Raw genomic sequence first — 17924 nt, 5'->3', positions numbered from 1 at the left:
ATGATGATCTAGTAAGCAAGATGTAACATCTACAGTATACATTCAAGGGCATGTTGTGCATCACCCAGATCCAACCATTAGTCACACTTAGATCTTTTTAGGGAAATAACAAAATACTAATTTCATCTAATTATTATATTACCTACAGTTGTGTTTACTCCTTCTGAAAAATAAAACACATTTGACGTACATACCCACTCCACTTTTCACATGAGTAGCACGACAAGAGACAGTTTGATAAAAAGAACAGGGACAGGTTATTGTGTCTTATATGACTGTGACCTCTGAGTTAGTTGATACAAACGTTGAAGTCACGTCTGTGTCTGATATGAGCAGGTGAGCGGCTCCTTCTTCACCTGTTCAGTTATTTATTCATCAACAATGGCAACAGTCAAACAGCGTGGTAAACATAAAACACATACAAACAACCAAAACACCAGGAGATCAGAATATAGACAGAAATCATGAATTATTTATTAAACATGTTGTATAGGGTTTCATATTCAGTCTATGGTTCATCCACATTCGATAACGCAGAATCTCCTTCATAAGTGACGCAGCGCACTTCTGCCAATAGGATCGCAATGTGCCGTGACGTCACTTCCTGGCCGGTAGTTTTGCGGGAAGTTTGGTCACGGGACAGTTTGGCCAACAGTCACCGACACACCGCGGACTAACGGTGTGTATTCGCCTCGCGGTGCCGCCCACGGTACCGGTCCGCCCGTGCTCCCGGTGCCGTGGGTGTTCACGGCGCGTTCGTCGTGTAACGTCGTAACGCGGCGGCTAACGTGAGACGTTAGCATTGTAGCTAACCAACAGTTCCAAGTGCGTAACGCCACCCGGTCCACTTCCTAGCTAACTAGCTAACGCTGTTAGCGTCTCGACGAGCGGTTCCGCCCGCTCACGGTTCGTTTTCACCGCGGTACGATGTGAACACACACTGGTTACGACTGTGTATTAAAACTGTGTTTAATGAACCTGCGAGCGGCCCTCGCCCTACGACGGGTGAGCTAACGAGGCTAGTAACTGAAGCAAAGTGCTTGTAACTGTTGTTTAGCTTCACTCAGACTGCGAGGGGAGGGGGTCGTACTAACAGCCACACGCACCTGTCCTGTGCCTTCCAGATGCCCCCTAAAGCCAAGGCGGCGGGGAAGGGCAGAGCCCCCGCGAAGAGGAAGCTGCCGGAGGAGTTCCCCCCGGGAGAAGTCCTGACTGACACCGGGAAGAAGGCCTGGAAGCTGGGCGCTCCCATCGGCCAGGGGGGGTTCGGCCTCATATACCTGGGTGAGACCCGAGGGGACAGCGGGGAACAAGTTCAAACGTCCAACATGTAATGTAATAAAATCTATAGATGATTTGACTCTTCTTTTATCATCATTCAGCTGATGTTGTGTTGCCTGAGCTCGGACACCAACATGAACAATAACTAAACATAACTATTGAACCCTGAAGTCACTGTACTGATCAGTTAGTACACTGACTGAAGATAACTGTGTTCATGTACCGTCATGTGTAGAGAAGAGACCCTCCTGTCTTTGTGTCAACAGGTGATACAGTGAATGCATAATGGAAAACAGATTGTATCAGGGTTTTGCAGTATAGTTTGTATAATATTTAATATTTTGAGTGTTAGTTTATGACGAGTTGTGAATTGTATATATGTCATTTTTCTTGTCTTTGTTAAACTGTCACAATGAAACGTCAGATGTTCAGCACATTGTGTGTGAGGAGCTGAATTCAGAAAAAATGGCAAAAGTTATCCCAAGTGAACCTGACCCCCAGAGCGTTGTGTATTTATCTGTGACTTTGTATTGCTCAACATGGAACCTGTAGTCTGACACTATTCTTCTTCTTCTTCTCTAGCCGATGAAAATTCTGCAAAATCTGTGGGTGCTGATGCTCCTTATGTCATCAAAGTGGTAAGACCCCAATTCTTCTTTGTATTATATAAGTCAAATGTACCGATGTTGTCTGTTTCATTTCTTGAAGTTTTGAAGATTTTGCTCGATGATAACACTCAGAGAACAATGTTTTCTTGAGTCACAGTGTGACGGTCGAGGGCCCAACAAGTGGTCAGATTGTAGATCAGGTGTAGACTCTAATTGGTGTGAGTCAGAACCTGACAAGTGTGACATAGTCAGAGCAGTGTGGCTGACTCCCAGTGTACACATGTTTATTCATTGAAAAACATCTTGAATGAAACAAGTGTAGTCATCTGTTATCTGTAAGGACCTGAGTCCTTGTGAGCGGCCCTTCCTTGTCTGTCTGTTGTTCTTCTACGTTGTGCAGCATCCTTGGCTCTACCCGCTCCTTATTAGAGTCTGTTTGGCAAGTTCGGAAAAGTGATGCCGTCAGTGAAAAGGAAACTGTCTGTTTGTTCAGTCCAGTGAATCAGTTTCTTCTTCTTTCCCCCCTGTGCCTTTTGGTACTGGTCTTCAACAAGCACCAGACCTCAGGCTGACAGCAGCAGTGGGATTCACAGCTCTCTCGCCAAGCTGAATCTTTTTTTAAACCTGATACTCTAAAAATGACCCGACTGCTTAATCCGTTTGAACATTAGTAACTAGTAGGGCTGTGCAATGTGATGACATATACTGTATATTGTGACGGTTTGTGTATGAAAAGTTTGACTTAGGCAAGAAAACTGTTCTTTGCTAAATATGGCACAAACAAACTGAAAACAGCCCTAACCTCTTTTAAATATTGTGGTCATGACGCACAGCCCCACCAGGTTTTTCCTTTCTCTCACACTCTGAAATGTTTGTTGTAACTTTGTCATTAGTGTTTTGTGACAATTTAAAAAAGGTTTCAGTTTATTTACAATCTTTATTGTTAGTCTGGGCCAAATGATCGTTTACAGTTGATGATTTCAGTGTTATGAACAAGAACAGAGGCTGAACTGCTGTAGACTGTGATACTGTTACTAAGTAACCAGTCTGCAGGACGCACACAGTTTGGTTTCAGGCCGTTTTACTTTTATGTTACTTTGAAACCATAAAAGATGGAATCGAAAATGAACGTGGGTAACCTGCTCCAGATAAGTGATCAAAGGCAGTCACAACCGACTACTGACCAATCAGCATCCTGACTGGGACAGAAGAGTTCAGAGTAAACTGATAAATAATAAAGATATTTATGAATGAGTGGACTCATGCTGCTGTTCCAGACTTTCATGTGTCCACTCTGGATTTTAAAACAGAACTTCTAATAAACAGAGGGAGAGTTTATCACACTAAATAAATTCATAGATTAATATTAGAGCTTCATTATCCAATAAAGATGATTTGCTTCCCAACAGAATCACTGTCAGTGTTTCACTTTCTTATTCTGTCACTGCAGCTCGTTACAACACGAAGAGACTGTGGCAATAAATGTGAACAAAAACTAAATACGATATGTTTTATTAAAACAATGATCCAGACACTGATCAATATTCCTCATGATCATGAATGAAGAGTTCATACGTCTCTCCTCTGCTTCAGCAGCAGAAAGTCTCATCACTTCAGCTCCTCTACTTCACAGATTGATCATCGTTAGACAAAAGGGCCAAAATATTCACTCAATAGTAAACTTGATCAATTCATGCGATTATTTACATTATATTTTTCAAATTAAATTCTTTTTAAATATTTCAAGTTGTTCTTTTCTTTATCAGTGTTTTGAAGATATATTATTTTCATTTCACTTTGTAGAAAGTCACTTTTACATGTGGCTTTGACCAAATGTACCTGCAGGTATCAGCGTTTCTTTTCGTATCATATTAAAAACTTTATTCATGGTTCTGGCGATGACGCTTGTGATTAACTCCTCTTCCACATGAACGGGCTCGTAACCGGACATGAAAACCCAGGTTGACTGAGACAGTTGGTCTCAACTTCGTAGTTCAGGTTATCAGGATGGTCAATATTAGATTAATTGAAGACAGATAACGGAAGCATGTCCTGGGTCTGTTGAACTCACTTTGTTGAACAGGCCCCAGTTGTGTCCAAACCTTTTCATTCCACTGTGACCTGTGAGGAGGTTTAGCTTTTTGTACCATCAGAGACGTGGCTGCTCTGTTCATAACTTTCTTTTCAAAACCTTGTTGTAATTGGTCATTGTAGGCAATCCAGCCAATGAGCGGTAATACCTACTATTAACATGAATGTTCTTTGTGCTCTGTCCACAGGAGCCCAGTGAAAATGGACCACTGTTCTCTGAGCTCAAGTTCTACATGCGAGCTGCTAAGCCTGATCTGAGTAAGCCACATATTCTTATTCTTTATAAACACGCACACACACACACACACACACCTCTAGAAGTGTGCCACCAAAGCAAAGTTAGCCTTGTGATCGAATAGCACAACAGTCTCTCGTCACCAGGGCAAACAAATAAAAGAAAGCTAACTTTCTTAATTAAAAAAGACAATCTTGAAGCAGAGGCGTGGGGGGCCCTACAGAGGGATGAAGCGCTGTTGGCCCCCAGGCCACAGCTTTGCATTTTATATAATAACAATCCAAATGTCAATCTCCCCTGACAATTAACTGTTATATTACTAAGGAACCAAAGGCTCATATTTTATTCATGCTGGAATCTCACGTTGTTGGTAAATATTTGTCCCTGCAGCAGATTAGCTCGCAGCCTCGCTGCCCCCCCCGAGCCGCCCCCCCCTGTTAGCACTGCAGCCATCACCATCACCCACTCATACCAGTACCAGTTAGCAGCATGTTCTCAGGAACGACTTGAGTCTGTTCCAGACAGACCTGTGGGACATTTAGGCTGAAACAGATCTTGAGTGTTTCCTCTTGTCCTGCAGTCCAAACCTGGATGAAGTCTCACAAGCTGAGAACTCTGGGAGTTCCCAGGTACTGGGGCTCCGGTCTGCACGAGAGAGGAGGGAAAAGGTGAGGCTGAATGTAAACGATCCTCTGACTGTGACAAAACATACATTCTGTTAGTTAATTACAGAAAATGAAATTGTGACATATTTTGGACTTGCAGACAAACTAATGGAGGAAATAAAACTGTAAATACACAGAGACAAGTCTTATTTTATAAATTAGCACTTCCTGATTTGAAATGTAGCCATGGAATGAAAGTATTATGTTTAACTCAGAACTAAGTATACAGCGTCTTTCTAGTCTTATCGACCACATTCACCCATTCACACACATTGACACAGCTCGGCTACACACAGTGCAATTCAGGGTTCAGTGTCTTGCCCAAGGACACTTAGGCACGTGGACCTGAGGATTGAACCATCGAGTCTCCAGTTAGTGGACGACCCGCTCCACCTCCTTGGCCACAGCAGATCAGTACAATGGAAAGCTGTGTTACAGTTAGAGCCATAAGTACAGGGGCCAGTCTGACAGGTGGTCTCTGTGTCTTCCAGGTATCGATTCATGGTCATCGACCGGCTCGGCACGGACCTGCAGAAGAAGTTTGAGGAGTGTGGAAAGACTTTCCCCAGAAAACTGGTTCTGCAGCTCGGCCTTCGCCTGGTGGGTGGATTCATGTGGCTGTGGGGCCTCACGGGACTCCACAGTTGACACCTCTAAATCTCCTTCACAGGAATGTCACCCTACCAATAATGTAATAATGACAATAGGACGTCGTATGAAAGTTCTAATCATGTATTATTTCCCTAACTTTGGATCTTTCTTGTGTTGTTTAGCTGGATATTCTGGAGTTCGTCCACGACCACGAGTATGTGCACGCTGACATCAAAGCGTCTAACCTCATGTTGAGCCACAGTGATCCCAACCAGGTCTGTACCAGTCGGAGCACAGCGACTGAACTCATCCTGAGGTGCTGCTGGTAGTTTTCTCTGGTCATAACGCATTCAGGGAGGCATATATTTAATTAGAAGATGAACAATGTCGTTTGTCTTATTGTAAAGCAGACATTTAAAAACCGTCCCCTCTGGATTTGAATGTCTTGTACGTTTGTAGCTGTACTGTTTTTGGTGCTTCATAAAGAAGTCGCTTTGGTTTTATTACTGTTTAATTACTTATTTTTCTTCATTAAAGTAGTGTAGAAACATTGTGCTGACTGAATAATAGTAATAATAATAATAATTAAGGAGCTTTACGCTGGTGGAATTACAATTTTTGTTACAAAAAGCTGGAATCATCTGTTCCAGATGATATAATATTACAATTATTGTAAGTTGCTTTGGACAAAAGTGTCAGCTACATGTGCTGTAAATGTCTGTAAAAAACCCATATCTGCCATCGGACTCTAGTTGAACGTGCCCTCTCTCTTGGTGTGCGTGTGCGTGTGTGCGGGCGAGCGTGCGTGCGTGCGTGAGTGAGTGAGTGAGTGATAGACTCCCTGTTTGTGTGACTCCCTGTTTGTGTGACCTGCAGGTTTACTTGGTGGATTATGGGTTGGCATACCGGTACTCTCCTGACGGGGTCGTCAAAGAGTACAAGGAAGACCCCAAGAGATGTCACGATGGAACCATCGAGTACACGAGCATCGACGCCCATAAAGGAGCATGTATGTACAAGTACTGCTCGTAGTTTCATGTACTGGATTATACAGATTTTAAAGGGAATGATAAATATGAAATATTCCTTCTTGGTAGCTAGAAGGGTTTTACATGAGGTTAAATGGAGACAGTCCATGTTGTGGATTGTATCGGTGTTTACTGCTGAATATCCGTATGTTTGCACTGTGAAAGTTTGCATTGCTACTAACGTGAGGACCGACAAGAAGCTGCTGATGGTGTCTGCTGCTGCTCATGGTGTTGTTGTTTGCTCCAGCTGCATGTAGGCGCAGCGACCTGGAGATCCTGTGCTACTGCATGGTTCAGTGGTTATGTGGTCGGCTGCCCTGGGAGGACAAGCTGCAGGACCCACTTTACGTCCGAGACTCCAAACTCAGGTGATCATCTCCCACAGGGTGTTTGGTGATTGGATCACTGGACTTGTGTTTGTTGTTCAGCAGTCGATTGTGGGTCTGTTTGATGAGACTCTCAAATCAAAACTGGATCTGTGTTTTAAATAAGAATAACCTCTAAATGACACAAATGGCTGTTAAAACAGCGTGTGCGTGTGTGTGACTGTGTGTGACTTAGATCATTGTTTCTCCATTACAGGTGTCAAGAAAACATCTCCCAGTTTATGACCAACTGTTTCTCTTCTCAAGACAAACCAGGTGTGAGAGGCAGGCGCGCGCGCGCGCACACACACACACACACAGAAGGGTCGTTGGTCCTACTAAAGTAAAAGACAAGTTTGATTTTCCACTGTCCTGATCTCATTATAATCTATCAGAGTGAGACTCACTTGGTCCTCAGTTGGATAGTAAGTCCACTAGCACACGCTGCCGCAAACACTTTGCTCTGCGGCTCTAAATGTTGACTTTGACGTTTGTTGTCTCACTGTGGGAAGAGTTGCATTTTCGGCGCCGGCCAAGGAGACCAACACCTCCTTTCTCAGGCTCCATCTGTGTTTGTGTGTGTGACTGTGTCTGAAAAAAGTCACAACACACAGAAAGAAGTGCGATGCTGCAATTAGAGTAGAAAATTATGGTGAAGACAGTGTGTCTGCACAAACACAGGAACAGAGAGATGTTCAGGTCCAGTCAGGGTCATTTACTTCACTAGTTGACCTGTATGACCTCGTCTGGTACCAGTGATCCTGACACAGAAGTGAGTGTGTTGTTGTGTCATTGTGTCACTCTATTGAGCTGCAGATGAAATCCAGAAGTTCATGGAAGAGGTCAAATCTCTGGGATACCAAGACAAACCGCCCTACGAGAAGCTGCGCTCCATCCTGCAGACGGGACTGAAGAGCATCCACACAAAAGACGATGGCACGCTGGACTTCACTCCTGCCAACGGGGGCGTGTCACCTCCCGTCCAGGTCAGCACGCACAGACACACAAAACACACTGCGGTCGCGGGCAGTCGCTCGAGTTAACACGTCTTATAGCGACACGTGTCTCGACTTTGTTTGACTGTTTCACTGGCGTCACTTGATGTTGTGAAGTCGATCTTAATCTCACGTTCTTCGTGTTCCATGATGCTTTCTGTTTAAGTGGTGGAGCACGTTTCCTCCTCTGGCAACAACATTTGCTGAAAACTGTAAATCCTCCAGATAACACAAACCGCTTCTCTCTTTGGCATCATTTATTCGTCATCGTGATCTCTAAAACTTTCTAAAACGTCCTTTTCCGACCTATCCAATCTTGGTTTCTGCCTTTTAGCGATGCAGCAGTGAAAAGGGTCTCCCCCCTCCCCCCAAACAGGAGTCGAGTGCTCTTCACCATGTTCCAACCATGAAATTCTTATCATACGTAAAATAACCACAGTAAACATCCCAGCACTGCTCCATGTAACATGTCTCCTTTTTCTGACTGTGTGGTGAACAACATCACTTTGATATGAAGATGTTTGGCTTCCTCTGAGTGGTCCTCGTGCCCCTTCCATCTTTCGTCCTCACTGCAATATTATTACTATACTATTAGATCATACTTTTCTTATTTTGTGATGACATAGCTTCAATGTCAACATAACAAAATTGTCACGTCCATCCACCACAAGTGCTTCATAATCCTGCTGCAGTCGGCAGCATCTTTCATTTAATATTGTTCCTCTTTACTTTTCCCCCTCCTCATATTCGGTCAGTCTGACCAGAAACCCTTATGACTAATGAAAACATCCTCTATGTTCCACGTCTCCTCTGTGTCTTGGACGTCGGTCGATAAAAAATCCCAGATGTAGTTAGTTCTTATTTTGTCGTGCCCGAGCACTTTACTGTGTCACTGGTTTATTATCATCGACTTTACATTCTGATGAATGTGTATTTGAATAATGTATAATAATCAAAGCAATAGTCAACATTATTGGAGCTATAAAGTCAAACTATAAGAATCCAGTGAAGATCTATTAGAGCTGACAAAAGTGTTTTATGAACGGATCTGAAGGATGACAGGTTCCAACAGAAGCTTCCTTTCTCTTCTGGACCACAATTTTTTCTCATTTCACTACAGCATAAGCAGGTTGAGAACAGGCCTCGTGTCTAATATTAAATATGATATTAAAATCCTGCAGAGGTCTTAAAGATGCATCGACGACTACACACTGTAATCTGGAGATTACAACGTAAACATTTAGATAAATACATTCTTATAGGTGAACAACACTCTAACAAGACAGCACCCCCCCCCCCGTCTCTTTCTCTCTCTCTCTGCACATATGGAACATGTCACCAGGGAGGCGGCGCTGCCAGCAGAGGGGTCAGCGAGCCCCGACACTGGTTATTGTATGTAATTATCTCACCAATCTGTTCACCTCAGCACGCCCCACATGGTGATCATGAGGTGGCAGTTGTCAAAATGGAGGCCAAAATGGAGTGGGATGGGGGGGTCTTGATTGTCTTTGTTAACTGCAGGACTCTCTGAAGAGCCCTCACTTGTCTCTGACTCACTCTGATCTCTGCAGAGAAGTCATGGCTCGAGTGGTTAGAGTTGACTACAGTTCACTACAGCCGTGTCTGTCAGGAGGAAGAGGAGTGGTTCATATGATTCTTGACAAACATGTTCGTGTTGTGTACTTCCTTTTCCAGAACAAGAGGACGACCAAGAGAAAAAAGGCAGACGAGGAGAGCGACACTGATGGAGGTTCCCCAAAGAAAAAGCGAGTTACAAAGAAAAAAGGTTTGATCAGACATGAGTGTTTTTCCATCTCTCTGTGAACCAATGTGTTCTGAGGAAGGGGGGGGGGGGCACACAACATCTACATACCATACCTCCAACTCCACTGTACAGGGGGAAGACATGAATTGTAGTAAGCAGTGTCACGTGATTATTTACAGCCTGATGCTTGACTCTGACAACTCTCTCCCTGTAGAGGTGAACGGAGTGAAAAGTCCCCAAAAGTCTCCTAAACCAAGGAAGGTGGCCAGCACTGGGAAACAGGATGAGCCCAAATCCAGACTAGTGGAAATGGGAACCCAGACGTCTCCTGGACTGGCCCAGAAACCCAGAGGCCGACCAAGGAAGAACAGGTCCTGAACACTGAACACCAGCTCGCACACACACACACAGACACACACACACACACACACACACACACACACACACACACTCACTCCTCCCTCCAGCCTCTCTAATACCTTTGTTTTTTTATATGTTTCACACTGGCAGTGGTTGATGTTTGATCCTATGTAGTGTGGTTGAAATGAGAACCATTGTAATAAAGAAAAAAATTAAATAATCCATCTTTTGTTTTAATGTGTGCTGACACAGGTATGAGGTGACTGCAGGTGTTATACCGTTGGTGCAGTCAGAACTAAAGGAACGATTCATAGTGGGAGCATCACTGTAAAGAATGTGATATTGACGACACGTCTTCACAAAAAAAAAAAAAAAAGAACTAAAATATCCCCCGGTGCATGGACCAAACTGGTCTAGTCAGTTAAATTAGGTCATTGAGGTAGTTCTGTTGTTCCCACCCAGCAAACATGAGTTCATAGAGAAGACGTCTGTATAAAGTCTCTACCATTCACAACCCAACTTCAACCACTGTTTTAGGTCTAAATTAAGGCCCTGACAGACCGACCAGTCATGACGTCTGGTGGGATGACACCCTCGAGTGACCTCCCATCCCTCACAAATATGAATGAAGTGGTTAATGCATGTGTGAAACTGAGCTCAAATGACGAGCGTCCTGCAGCTGAAAGATAAAAACCTGATAACCCCTAAAGTTTTTTTATTGATGGTTCTGATCAATAAAGCACAAGAACATACTGTAATTAACTATTAATGAATCTGTCAGTTCAATGCAGGAGTTTTCAGCAACAACACTTTCTCTATTTGATTAATGTAAACACGTTAAAGGGGCAGTATGAGAATATTTTGGCACCCTCCCGTTAGTGGTCGGTTCTTTTTGTCTGCTGTTTTGGCCTAGCGTTTAGTGTGTCGGTCTCAGATACCTTGGAAAGAAAGAACCTTGGAAGGAATAAATGAACCGTCCCTGAGATCAGAACATCAGCTCACCTGCTGGAGAATATAATCTGGAGGATTATAGTCTGCTTCTCAATCGACTTGGTGTCTTCATCCTTCATCTCTGTCTCTGTTCTGACTGATCATCAGAGGGACGTTTCTGTCGCCACGTGATATGTTCAGGGGAACATTTCACACCTGAAGAGCTGCCTCCCCCCATCAACTCCCAAAAGGTCGACCCCCCCCCAGCCTTCCTTCCACACAGAGGAAGACATCTCCACCAATGTTAATGTTGTGAGGGTCCGTGGGGGTCCCTGTGGCGGATGGTGGTTTTCCATCGATTGTTAGAGCCCCATCAAGTGTAAAGAGCCCCCCCCCCCCACACTGACCTCTGGGGCGCCACAGTCACGCAGTAGGGGGCAGTAGTACATAATGACAGCAAATGGATGTAAGTGTGTGTGGGAGGGGGGAAACGGGTAGCACTTAAACACAACACCACCATCTTGTCTGCCAGTGGAGGAAGAGGAAGGTACACACCCTGGCCCAGACTGGCCTCTCTCACTCTGTGTGGATGTGTGATCCACTGGCCGGGACAGGCGAGGCGGTGTGTGAAAGCCTCACAGCAGAGGCCTAATCGTTGCTCTCATGATACGGATGCCAACCCTCCCTTGGACCACGCGTCAATAACTCGATAACAGTTTCCTCGACCAGTGGGTTTCCTGTGTTTGTGACAATTGTCAGTGTTTTGGTGGGGTGGGGGGCAGGAGGGGATCCAAAGTGCTGAGCGTCAACGTGGAGTGTACGGTACTCCCAGGGTGAAAACGTTCAGACACAAAGGAAAGGAAGGACTGGAAAGTTAGGGATGTTTCCAAATGCCCACACATCCGCTATGTAACTTTTGAATGCACAAAAAGTCATTGTGTTCACATAAAAAAGAAGTTGCGTAAATTTGTCTGCTACATCCCACTCTGTCAGGAGGGTCGGGGGGGTGAGACAGGACATGAGGCCCAAGCAACAGGGAAGTAACAAGACAGACACTCTCCACAGCTGTGATACATATGGACTTGTTGCATCATAGTTTTCTTCTTTCTATGTATGTACATAGACTCACAGCTTCATATCAAGTCTTGTAAGACAATGAATTTGTCCCATGCTCACAGAGCTCAACAGTGACTCCGCACACTTTTTAAACTGATCCTGTTCCGGAAGTGAATTTCCCATTCATTAATTTACTCCATTGACATTTCATAAAATCCTTATATAAAGAGTTTTAATCCTGGAACCAAGACAATATACTACAAGATGAATCGTTACCGTAAAATGTTTTATTCTGAGCAAAAAAATAATTGGAAAACAGAAAAAAAGACAAAGGTACAAGACTACATAATTATTTTTAAGAGAGAAGGACCATAATCCATTGCAAATGACTTTCCCACGACAGTTTATCGTCTTGAATTGAACCTTTATCATTTTCACTGTAGTTTTTATATTGATGATGAGTCTTGTCATCTGTTGCAGCTCGTGACCGTACAGTTCAGTGGGAGCAGAAATGTCGTCCATCTTCATATACGATGTTCGTCGTGCCATCAAGTGACAACACATTCTGTCGCTATGAACGTCTGCTTTACATTATAAATATGCTTCAGTAGAACACCTGTAAACCTCCCTATGTATATCCTTATCCAATCTGCCGCCAGAAGATTCAAACCACAGGACATGGAGGCGTTGGAATGAGACAATGCTGCCATGTGGAGAGTTGTTCCGTGGTGCCAGCTAAACATCTGCTGGGTGTGTGTCGCCTCGCGAATCACCAGCCGCCGTCCGTCCCTTTTGTTTGTTCTGTGGTTTGCGTTTGTGTTTGTGCGTCCGCTGATGCGCGGGCATCCAGAGTTCTGAGCAGGTCCCACTGCGTCGTCTCCGTAGCCACTGTAGTTCCTGCTGAGGGTGGAGGTCACAACACAACAACCTGAGACAGCGTGTCTCCCCGTCAGAGCCTGATGACTGTGACTGCCCACCTCCGTTTTCTTTTCATTCATAGGTATTTATGATAACATTCATGGTCAAACTGTGAAATGTAAAGCCTCAATTTCATTTAATGAAACGACATCTTAGGAGTCATTGCCATTTCCCCCATTATATACAGTATATATATGTGTGTATATACACATAAATCGGTATTGCCCCCCCACAATCCGTATCAGTCAGGCTCTAGTATAAAAGTATATTTAGTGAATGAAGTATACCTGTGGGTGTAGTGGTTAAAGTCAGACAATTCAAATGCTTGGTGCAGTAATGGGAAGTGACATCCTGTGTCCATGACTGTCAGGCCTACATCCAGGCTGCATGCCACTACAACAACCCTAACCAGCCTGTGCATCACCTCACTGATGAGGAACCACCCAGTAAATTAAAGAAAATCAAATTCAAACTACGGAAGAGATTCTGATTCTCGCTCCAGCATTTAGCAGCTGGTGTAAACAGTAACAAGTCAATGAGGTGATGATGTGTCAGAGCTTGATGTGCTGCACGCGGGCAGTTTAAAGTTTGTGATCTGAGCTGAGCCGGGGAATGAAATGACAGAACAAATGTGCTCTGCTGTGAACTGTGAACTCCACTAAACCATTACGGTGCTGCTGTTCTGAAGATCGCATCTATTCGCTTGGCTCCCCACCGCCGGCTCCTACACAGAAATCAGCTGTAAAAAGGTACACAGAGTCATTTCTCTCCTCATTGTGCTTTTAATCTAAATCATATGAATAGTGTGCTGTGTCAGTGGCCTCCCGCATCTTCCCTCCGCGCTCCCTGGCTCTTCAATTGTCACAGTTTAGAAAGTAAATCTACATTTTCACCCTCGCCTGAAAAAACCCACACGCCCACTTTCCACCCAGAGAAAGTACAACGGAAACTCTCGAGCAGTTGCAATCATCCACACCTGCCTCCTCCACAAACTCCTGGATGGAAAGATGTGATGGAAATTTCACTGTTTGTGCTGTAATTGAGCCCCTCCCTCGGCCCTTTCTGTCCAACATCAGACCCCCTCTACCGAAAGACAAAGATACACGTGTGTGTGTGTGTGTGTGCGTGCGTGCGTGCGTGTGCGCGCGGGGTTACGGTACATTTGTCATTCTAGTTGTGTGTAAATATTAAAAGCAGCGGGTCCCTGGCGTGAGGAGAAGCCAGCCAAAGCGGCGGCACTAAGACAGGCATCCTTATCAGCATTGTGTTCAGACTGTGGCGCGCTCCCGCTGTTTGTAATCTGCAGCCGCCACTGTGAGCAAAACTGGACAGGCATTTATTGTCCCAGCAGGAGGACGGCTGACAAGAGAATGTTAAACACTCTGCTACCTGCAATTCTCAAAAGGCGATAGCAGGCGTGATAGAATGTACACACATTTAATTTCATCCTTTCTACGCTTCTTTCTGAGGAGGGGGGGGGAAGCAGCCGAGACATGGGAACTGTGGAGACGTGCGAAGAGCTTCTTTTAACTTTCACTGTCTGTGTGTGTGTGTGTGTGTGCGTGCGTGCGTGCGTGTGCAGGGTGAGATTTGCCGGGGGAATGCGTGGGAATACATAGACCTTTCTGGTCTATGTATTCCCACCTCTGCTGAATTATTTTGGATTATTATGTGGTGACAAAATGTACCCCCCCTCAAAGTGATCAATGCTACTTCCCCAATAGACCATATCAAATACCTAACATAGAAATGCTTAAACTAAGTCTATAGTGCAACAGAAGTCAATGGATGACATCCTGGAGATGTGAGGTGATAATGATTGTGGTGGCTTTTCAGAAGGTCACCAAGCTGAAATATTTGGAAGATACATTTAATGCTTGCATGTTTTGTTCTGTTGTGCATGTGTAACGGTGGTCAGCCAGTCGAGTGCTGTGCTGTGTGTACACCCCACTTGCCTTGAAATGTGCTAGTGACATGACCATGGCTCCCATGACTCTTAGCCAAAACCGAGACTGTCTCACCTCACTAAGTTTGGCCTTTCCACTAAGGAAAGTATCAGCTAATGACATTTTGCCACATCTTGCTCCAACTGCTTTTTTCTCTTTTATCATAACTTCTCCGCGCCGCCCATTTCTTCTTCTCCACCACCACCTTTTTTTCGTTTCGACATTTCCTTTTTTCTTCCTTGTATCTTCACAGATACAGGATACTCCGTCACCTGTTTTAATACGCCCATGGCTGTAACTGTCTGACATCTAAAATTGAAATATTACCGATGGCCAGTCCGCCCCTGGTTGTTGATAAGAGAAGAATCAGGAGGTAGTTAATATTTACATTACATTTATTTAGCAGACTCTTTGTCCAAACGGATGTGGTGTGTGGACATACTGGACGGGACAGTGAAGTCGTACTTGTAGCTGAGATGTTGCCTCTGCTCGGACTTGGCTGGGTGAATTATAGCTCTTATATTGAGTCACAGCTACTAATGGACGTCATGCTGGCAGCGCTGTTGAGAGGAAATGAACCTGCGTGGACATATTTATGAAGCAATTTGCAACTCAAGACTATGGAGCATCTATTAGAGGCTAACCAGGGCATCATGTGGGCTGTCTGACTCGGTTTGACATGAATCGTTACAAACATTCCATACAGTAAAAACTGCCCCCCTGCATAATGTTATAGATAAATACATACATCTACATATGGGGTGAGATTTGTGGTTAACTTACTGTCTTTGTAGTCTCAAGAAGGGTTGATCAACATGTTGGCGCAGTATCTGTATATGCACACGGGCGCCTGGTAATTTCTTAAATTGGGGAGCAAACTTGTAAAGGTACATAATTGGTGGGGGTCGTGGGATTCCTGCCCCACAAAAACACCTTCACTAGTCTGGATTAGTTCAACTGAGACTGCTGTCAGAGACAAGAATGCGTGGATCACATTATTAAGATAATAAATAATTCATATCGTACATTATACAGATGGTGTTTGGTGACAGGCTACCAGGCCATCTTGGACAAACTATTTATATAAACATGTTATTTGGAGAGCTATAGGAAGCTTGTGTTCATGTTGGTATTAATTTATTGTTTGTGGCAGGTACAAAGGAACGACACAGTTGGAATGGCTCCAAGAATTTCCCTTTGAATCTGTCGTCTTGTTCTTTGTTTTCCTTACATTCTTCACAGTTGTGCACATCATACAAGCCCCTCGGACACTTCAGACACAAAGGCAGTATGTGTGTCACGAGGGTGGGGCAGACGGTCCCGGGGGAGCCCATTTTGTTCCCCCCAGATGTCTGGAAATGGCGACAGGGTCCGGCAGGTAGACTGGCCCCAGGCGGTGCTCTCTCTGACCAGGGCTGGGCTGTTGTAACTGAAGGGAGGACGGCTTCTGCTGGGGGTGGAGGAGCTTGTCTGTGGTCCACAGGGAAGTCGTGCTCATTCAGTGAACACCGAGGGCCGATGGGGAGCCCTGGGCAATGTCCCACACCGGGGCCACAGAACAATGTTGTGGTGAAACTCTCTGGGTTCAGCTACATCCCATTTGCGGTCAACTGAAGAAAAGATCCTGCCAGAACCTTCCCTTTGTCCTCAGACTGAGCCTCTCTCCTGTGTGGTCAGGTTTTCTGACATGTTTCTCAGAATTCTATCATATCATTGAGCAGATGGAATTCCTTTGGCTTGATTATGGAGTAATTTTTAAGTAAGGGAAAGTAAGTGCTTTGACCAACCATTGCAGCAAACACTGAAACAAACAACAGATTCAATTCAACACCCAGCTAAGTGGCCTTCAAGGTTGAAGACTTTTGGCTGTAAGACAGTTTGTGGTTTCCTCTGGTGGAGGACAGTGGCTGTGGTCCACTTGGATTAAGTATTTTTTGCACTAGATTCCACTTGTATCAAGCGTAATCTATTTAAACTATTCCTGCAGCTTTAAGCAACCTGGCTACTGTCCAGCCAGAGAGTGATCCTGGTCTTTATGTTCCAGACAGTGTTGTCCAAACACCATTAAGCATAAGTCCACAGGTTGCAAGTGTGCTCCGGCACCTGGGAGCCACTGTGAGCACCTTCTTGAAAGATTAGGGAGGACGAGAAGGGTTACATGTGAGGTTGTGTACATTCCTATTCCAGATACCTTGAATGATCAAAGCTCAGAGATTTTAGTCTCATTCATTTAGCTGAAATGCGTCACTCTAACCATAACACTGTTCTCAAGTGTTGCTGGAGGTCATTATCACAGAATTTATTATTTTACTGTGCCCAATGTATGTTGCCAGTGGATGGAATCGTGACAGAAACTATTGTGGAAACTCGAAAACCTGACCACGTCACAATCGACCTTATTCCTAGTCCCATGATGCCTTGCATGATTCATGCGAGTGACAGTATGGACATATAGCCCCACGGCGAACAGTTCAGTGTCTGTGCAGCAGGAGCCATCCACCCTGAACTGAAGCATCTGAAGCTGTCCATGCAGGGATGGGAACTCCAGTATCTTCCTGTTGCCATGTCTCTATAAAATACACAAAAATCTACTCGTGAAAGTCGCTCTAATTCTATGACTAGAGGTGCCAGTTCGTCCATCGTATTGTCCAATGATCTCATGCTGGTGTCTGGACCCAGCTCTCTGCCTCTGTGTGCTCTGAGCAGAACTCTCTTCACGAGGCCACAGCTTCAATAAGTTACTAATGAATTCCTCAACAAGCGAGACTAAAGCTTATTAGTTATACAAGAATAACTGGAAGCTGTGCTCACCATTCATGCAAAGGTACCATGGGACGAAGATTCAGTTGGATAGGAAATGTAAAGAGGTAATTGTGGTCCACGGTGGTCCGAACGCCAACATTCTACTGAGATGGTTAACTGCGCCGATGATGCCGTGCCTGTGCTGGGCTTATCACATGCAGGGAGGAAAGTTCTCCGGCACTACGATGGATATATCCGTCGTCAAATAGATTACAGAGAGGTCAGGCACGAGATCCGTGTGGATCTCCACCGCCTCCTCTTCCCTACCGATGGGTCGCTGCCCGGATT

General features: G+C 44.7%; 1 protein-coding gene across 4 annotated transcripts in view; it reads left to right on the top strand.

Annotated features, from left to right (window-relative positions):
* The first annotated feature begins 533 nt into the window (after positions 1-533).
* vrk1 (VRK serine/threonine kinase 1) overlaps positions 534-17924 on the top strand; it is a 23646-nt gene continuing 6255 nt past the window's right edge. Inside the window, exons 1-13 of one of the 4 annotated variants that reach the window (XM_035611044.2) lie at positions 534-679; positions 1125-1284; positions 1864-1919; positions 4169-4238; positions 4796-4883; positions 5372-5480; positions 5654-5746; positions 6348-6480; positions 6747-6867; positions 7082-7140; positions 7681-7850; positions 9555-9645; positions 9839-10206. In XM_035611044.2, the coding sequence (XP_035466937.1) occupies positions 1125-1284; positions 1864-1919; positions 4169-4238; positions 4796-4883; positions 5372-5480; positions 5654-5746; positions 6348-6480; positions 6747-6867; positions 7082-7140; positions 7681-7850; positions 9555-9645; positions 9839-10002 (1314 nt within the window). In that variant the 5' untranslated portion in view covers positions 534-679 and the 3' untranslated portion in view covers positions 10003-10206. The other 3 variants (XR_007029774.1, XM_035611045.2, XM_035611043.2) reach the window with 3 other exon arrangements.

This window comes from Scophthalmus maximus, chromosome 15 (genome assembly GCF_022379125.1).
Source record: "Scophthalmus maximus strain ysfricsl-2021 chromosome 15, ASM2237912v1, whole genome shotgun sequence".
Taxonomy (NCBI): Eukaryota; Metazoa; Chordata; class Actinopteri; order Pleuronectiformes; family Scophthalmidae; genus Scophthalmus; species Scophthalmus maximus.
This window is presented reverse-complemented; position numbering and strand designations above follow the sequence as displayed.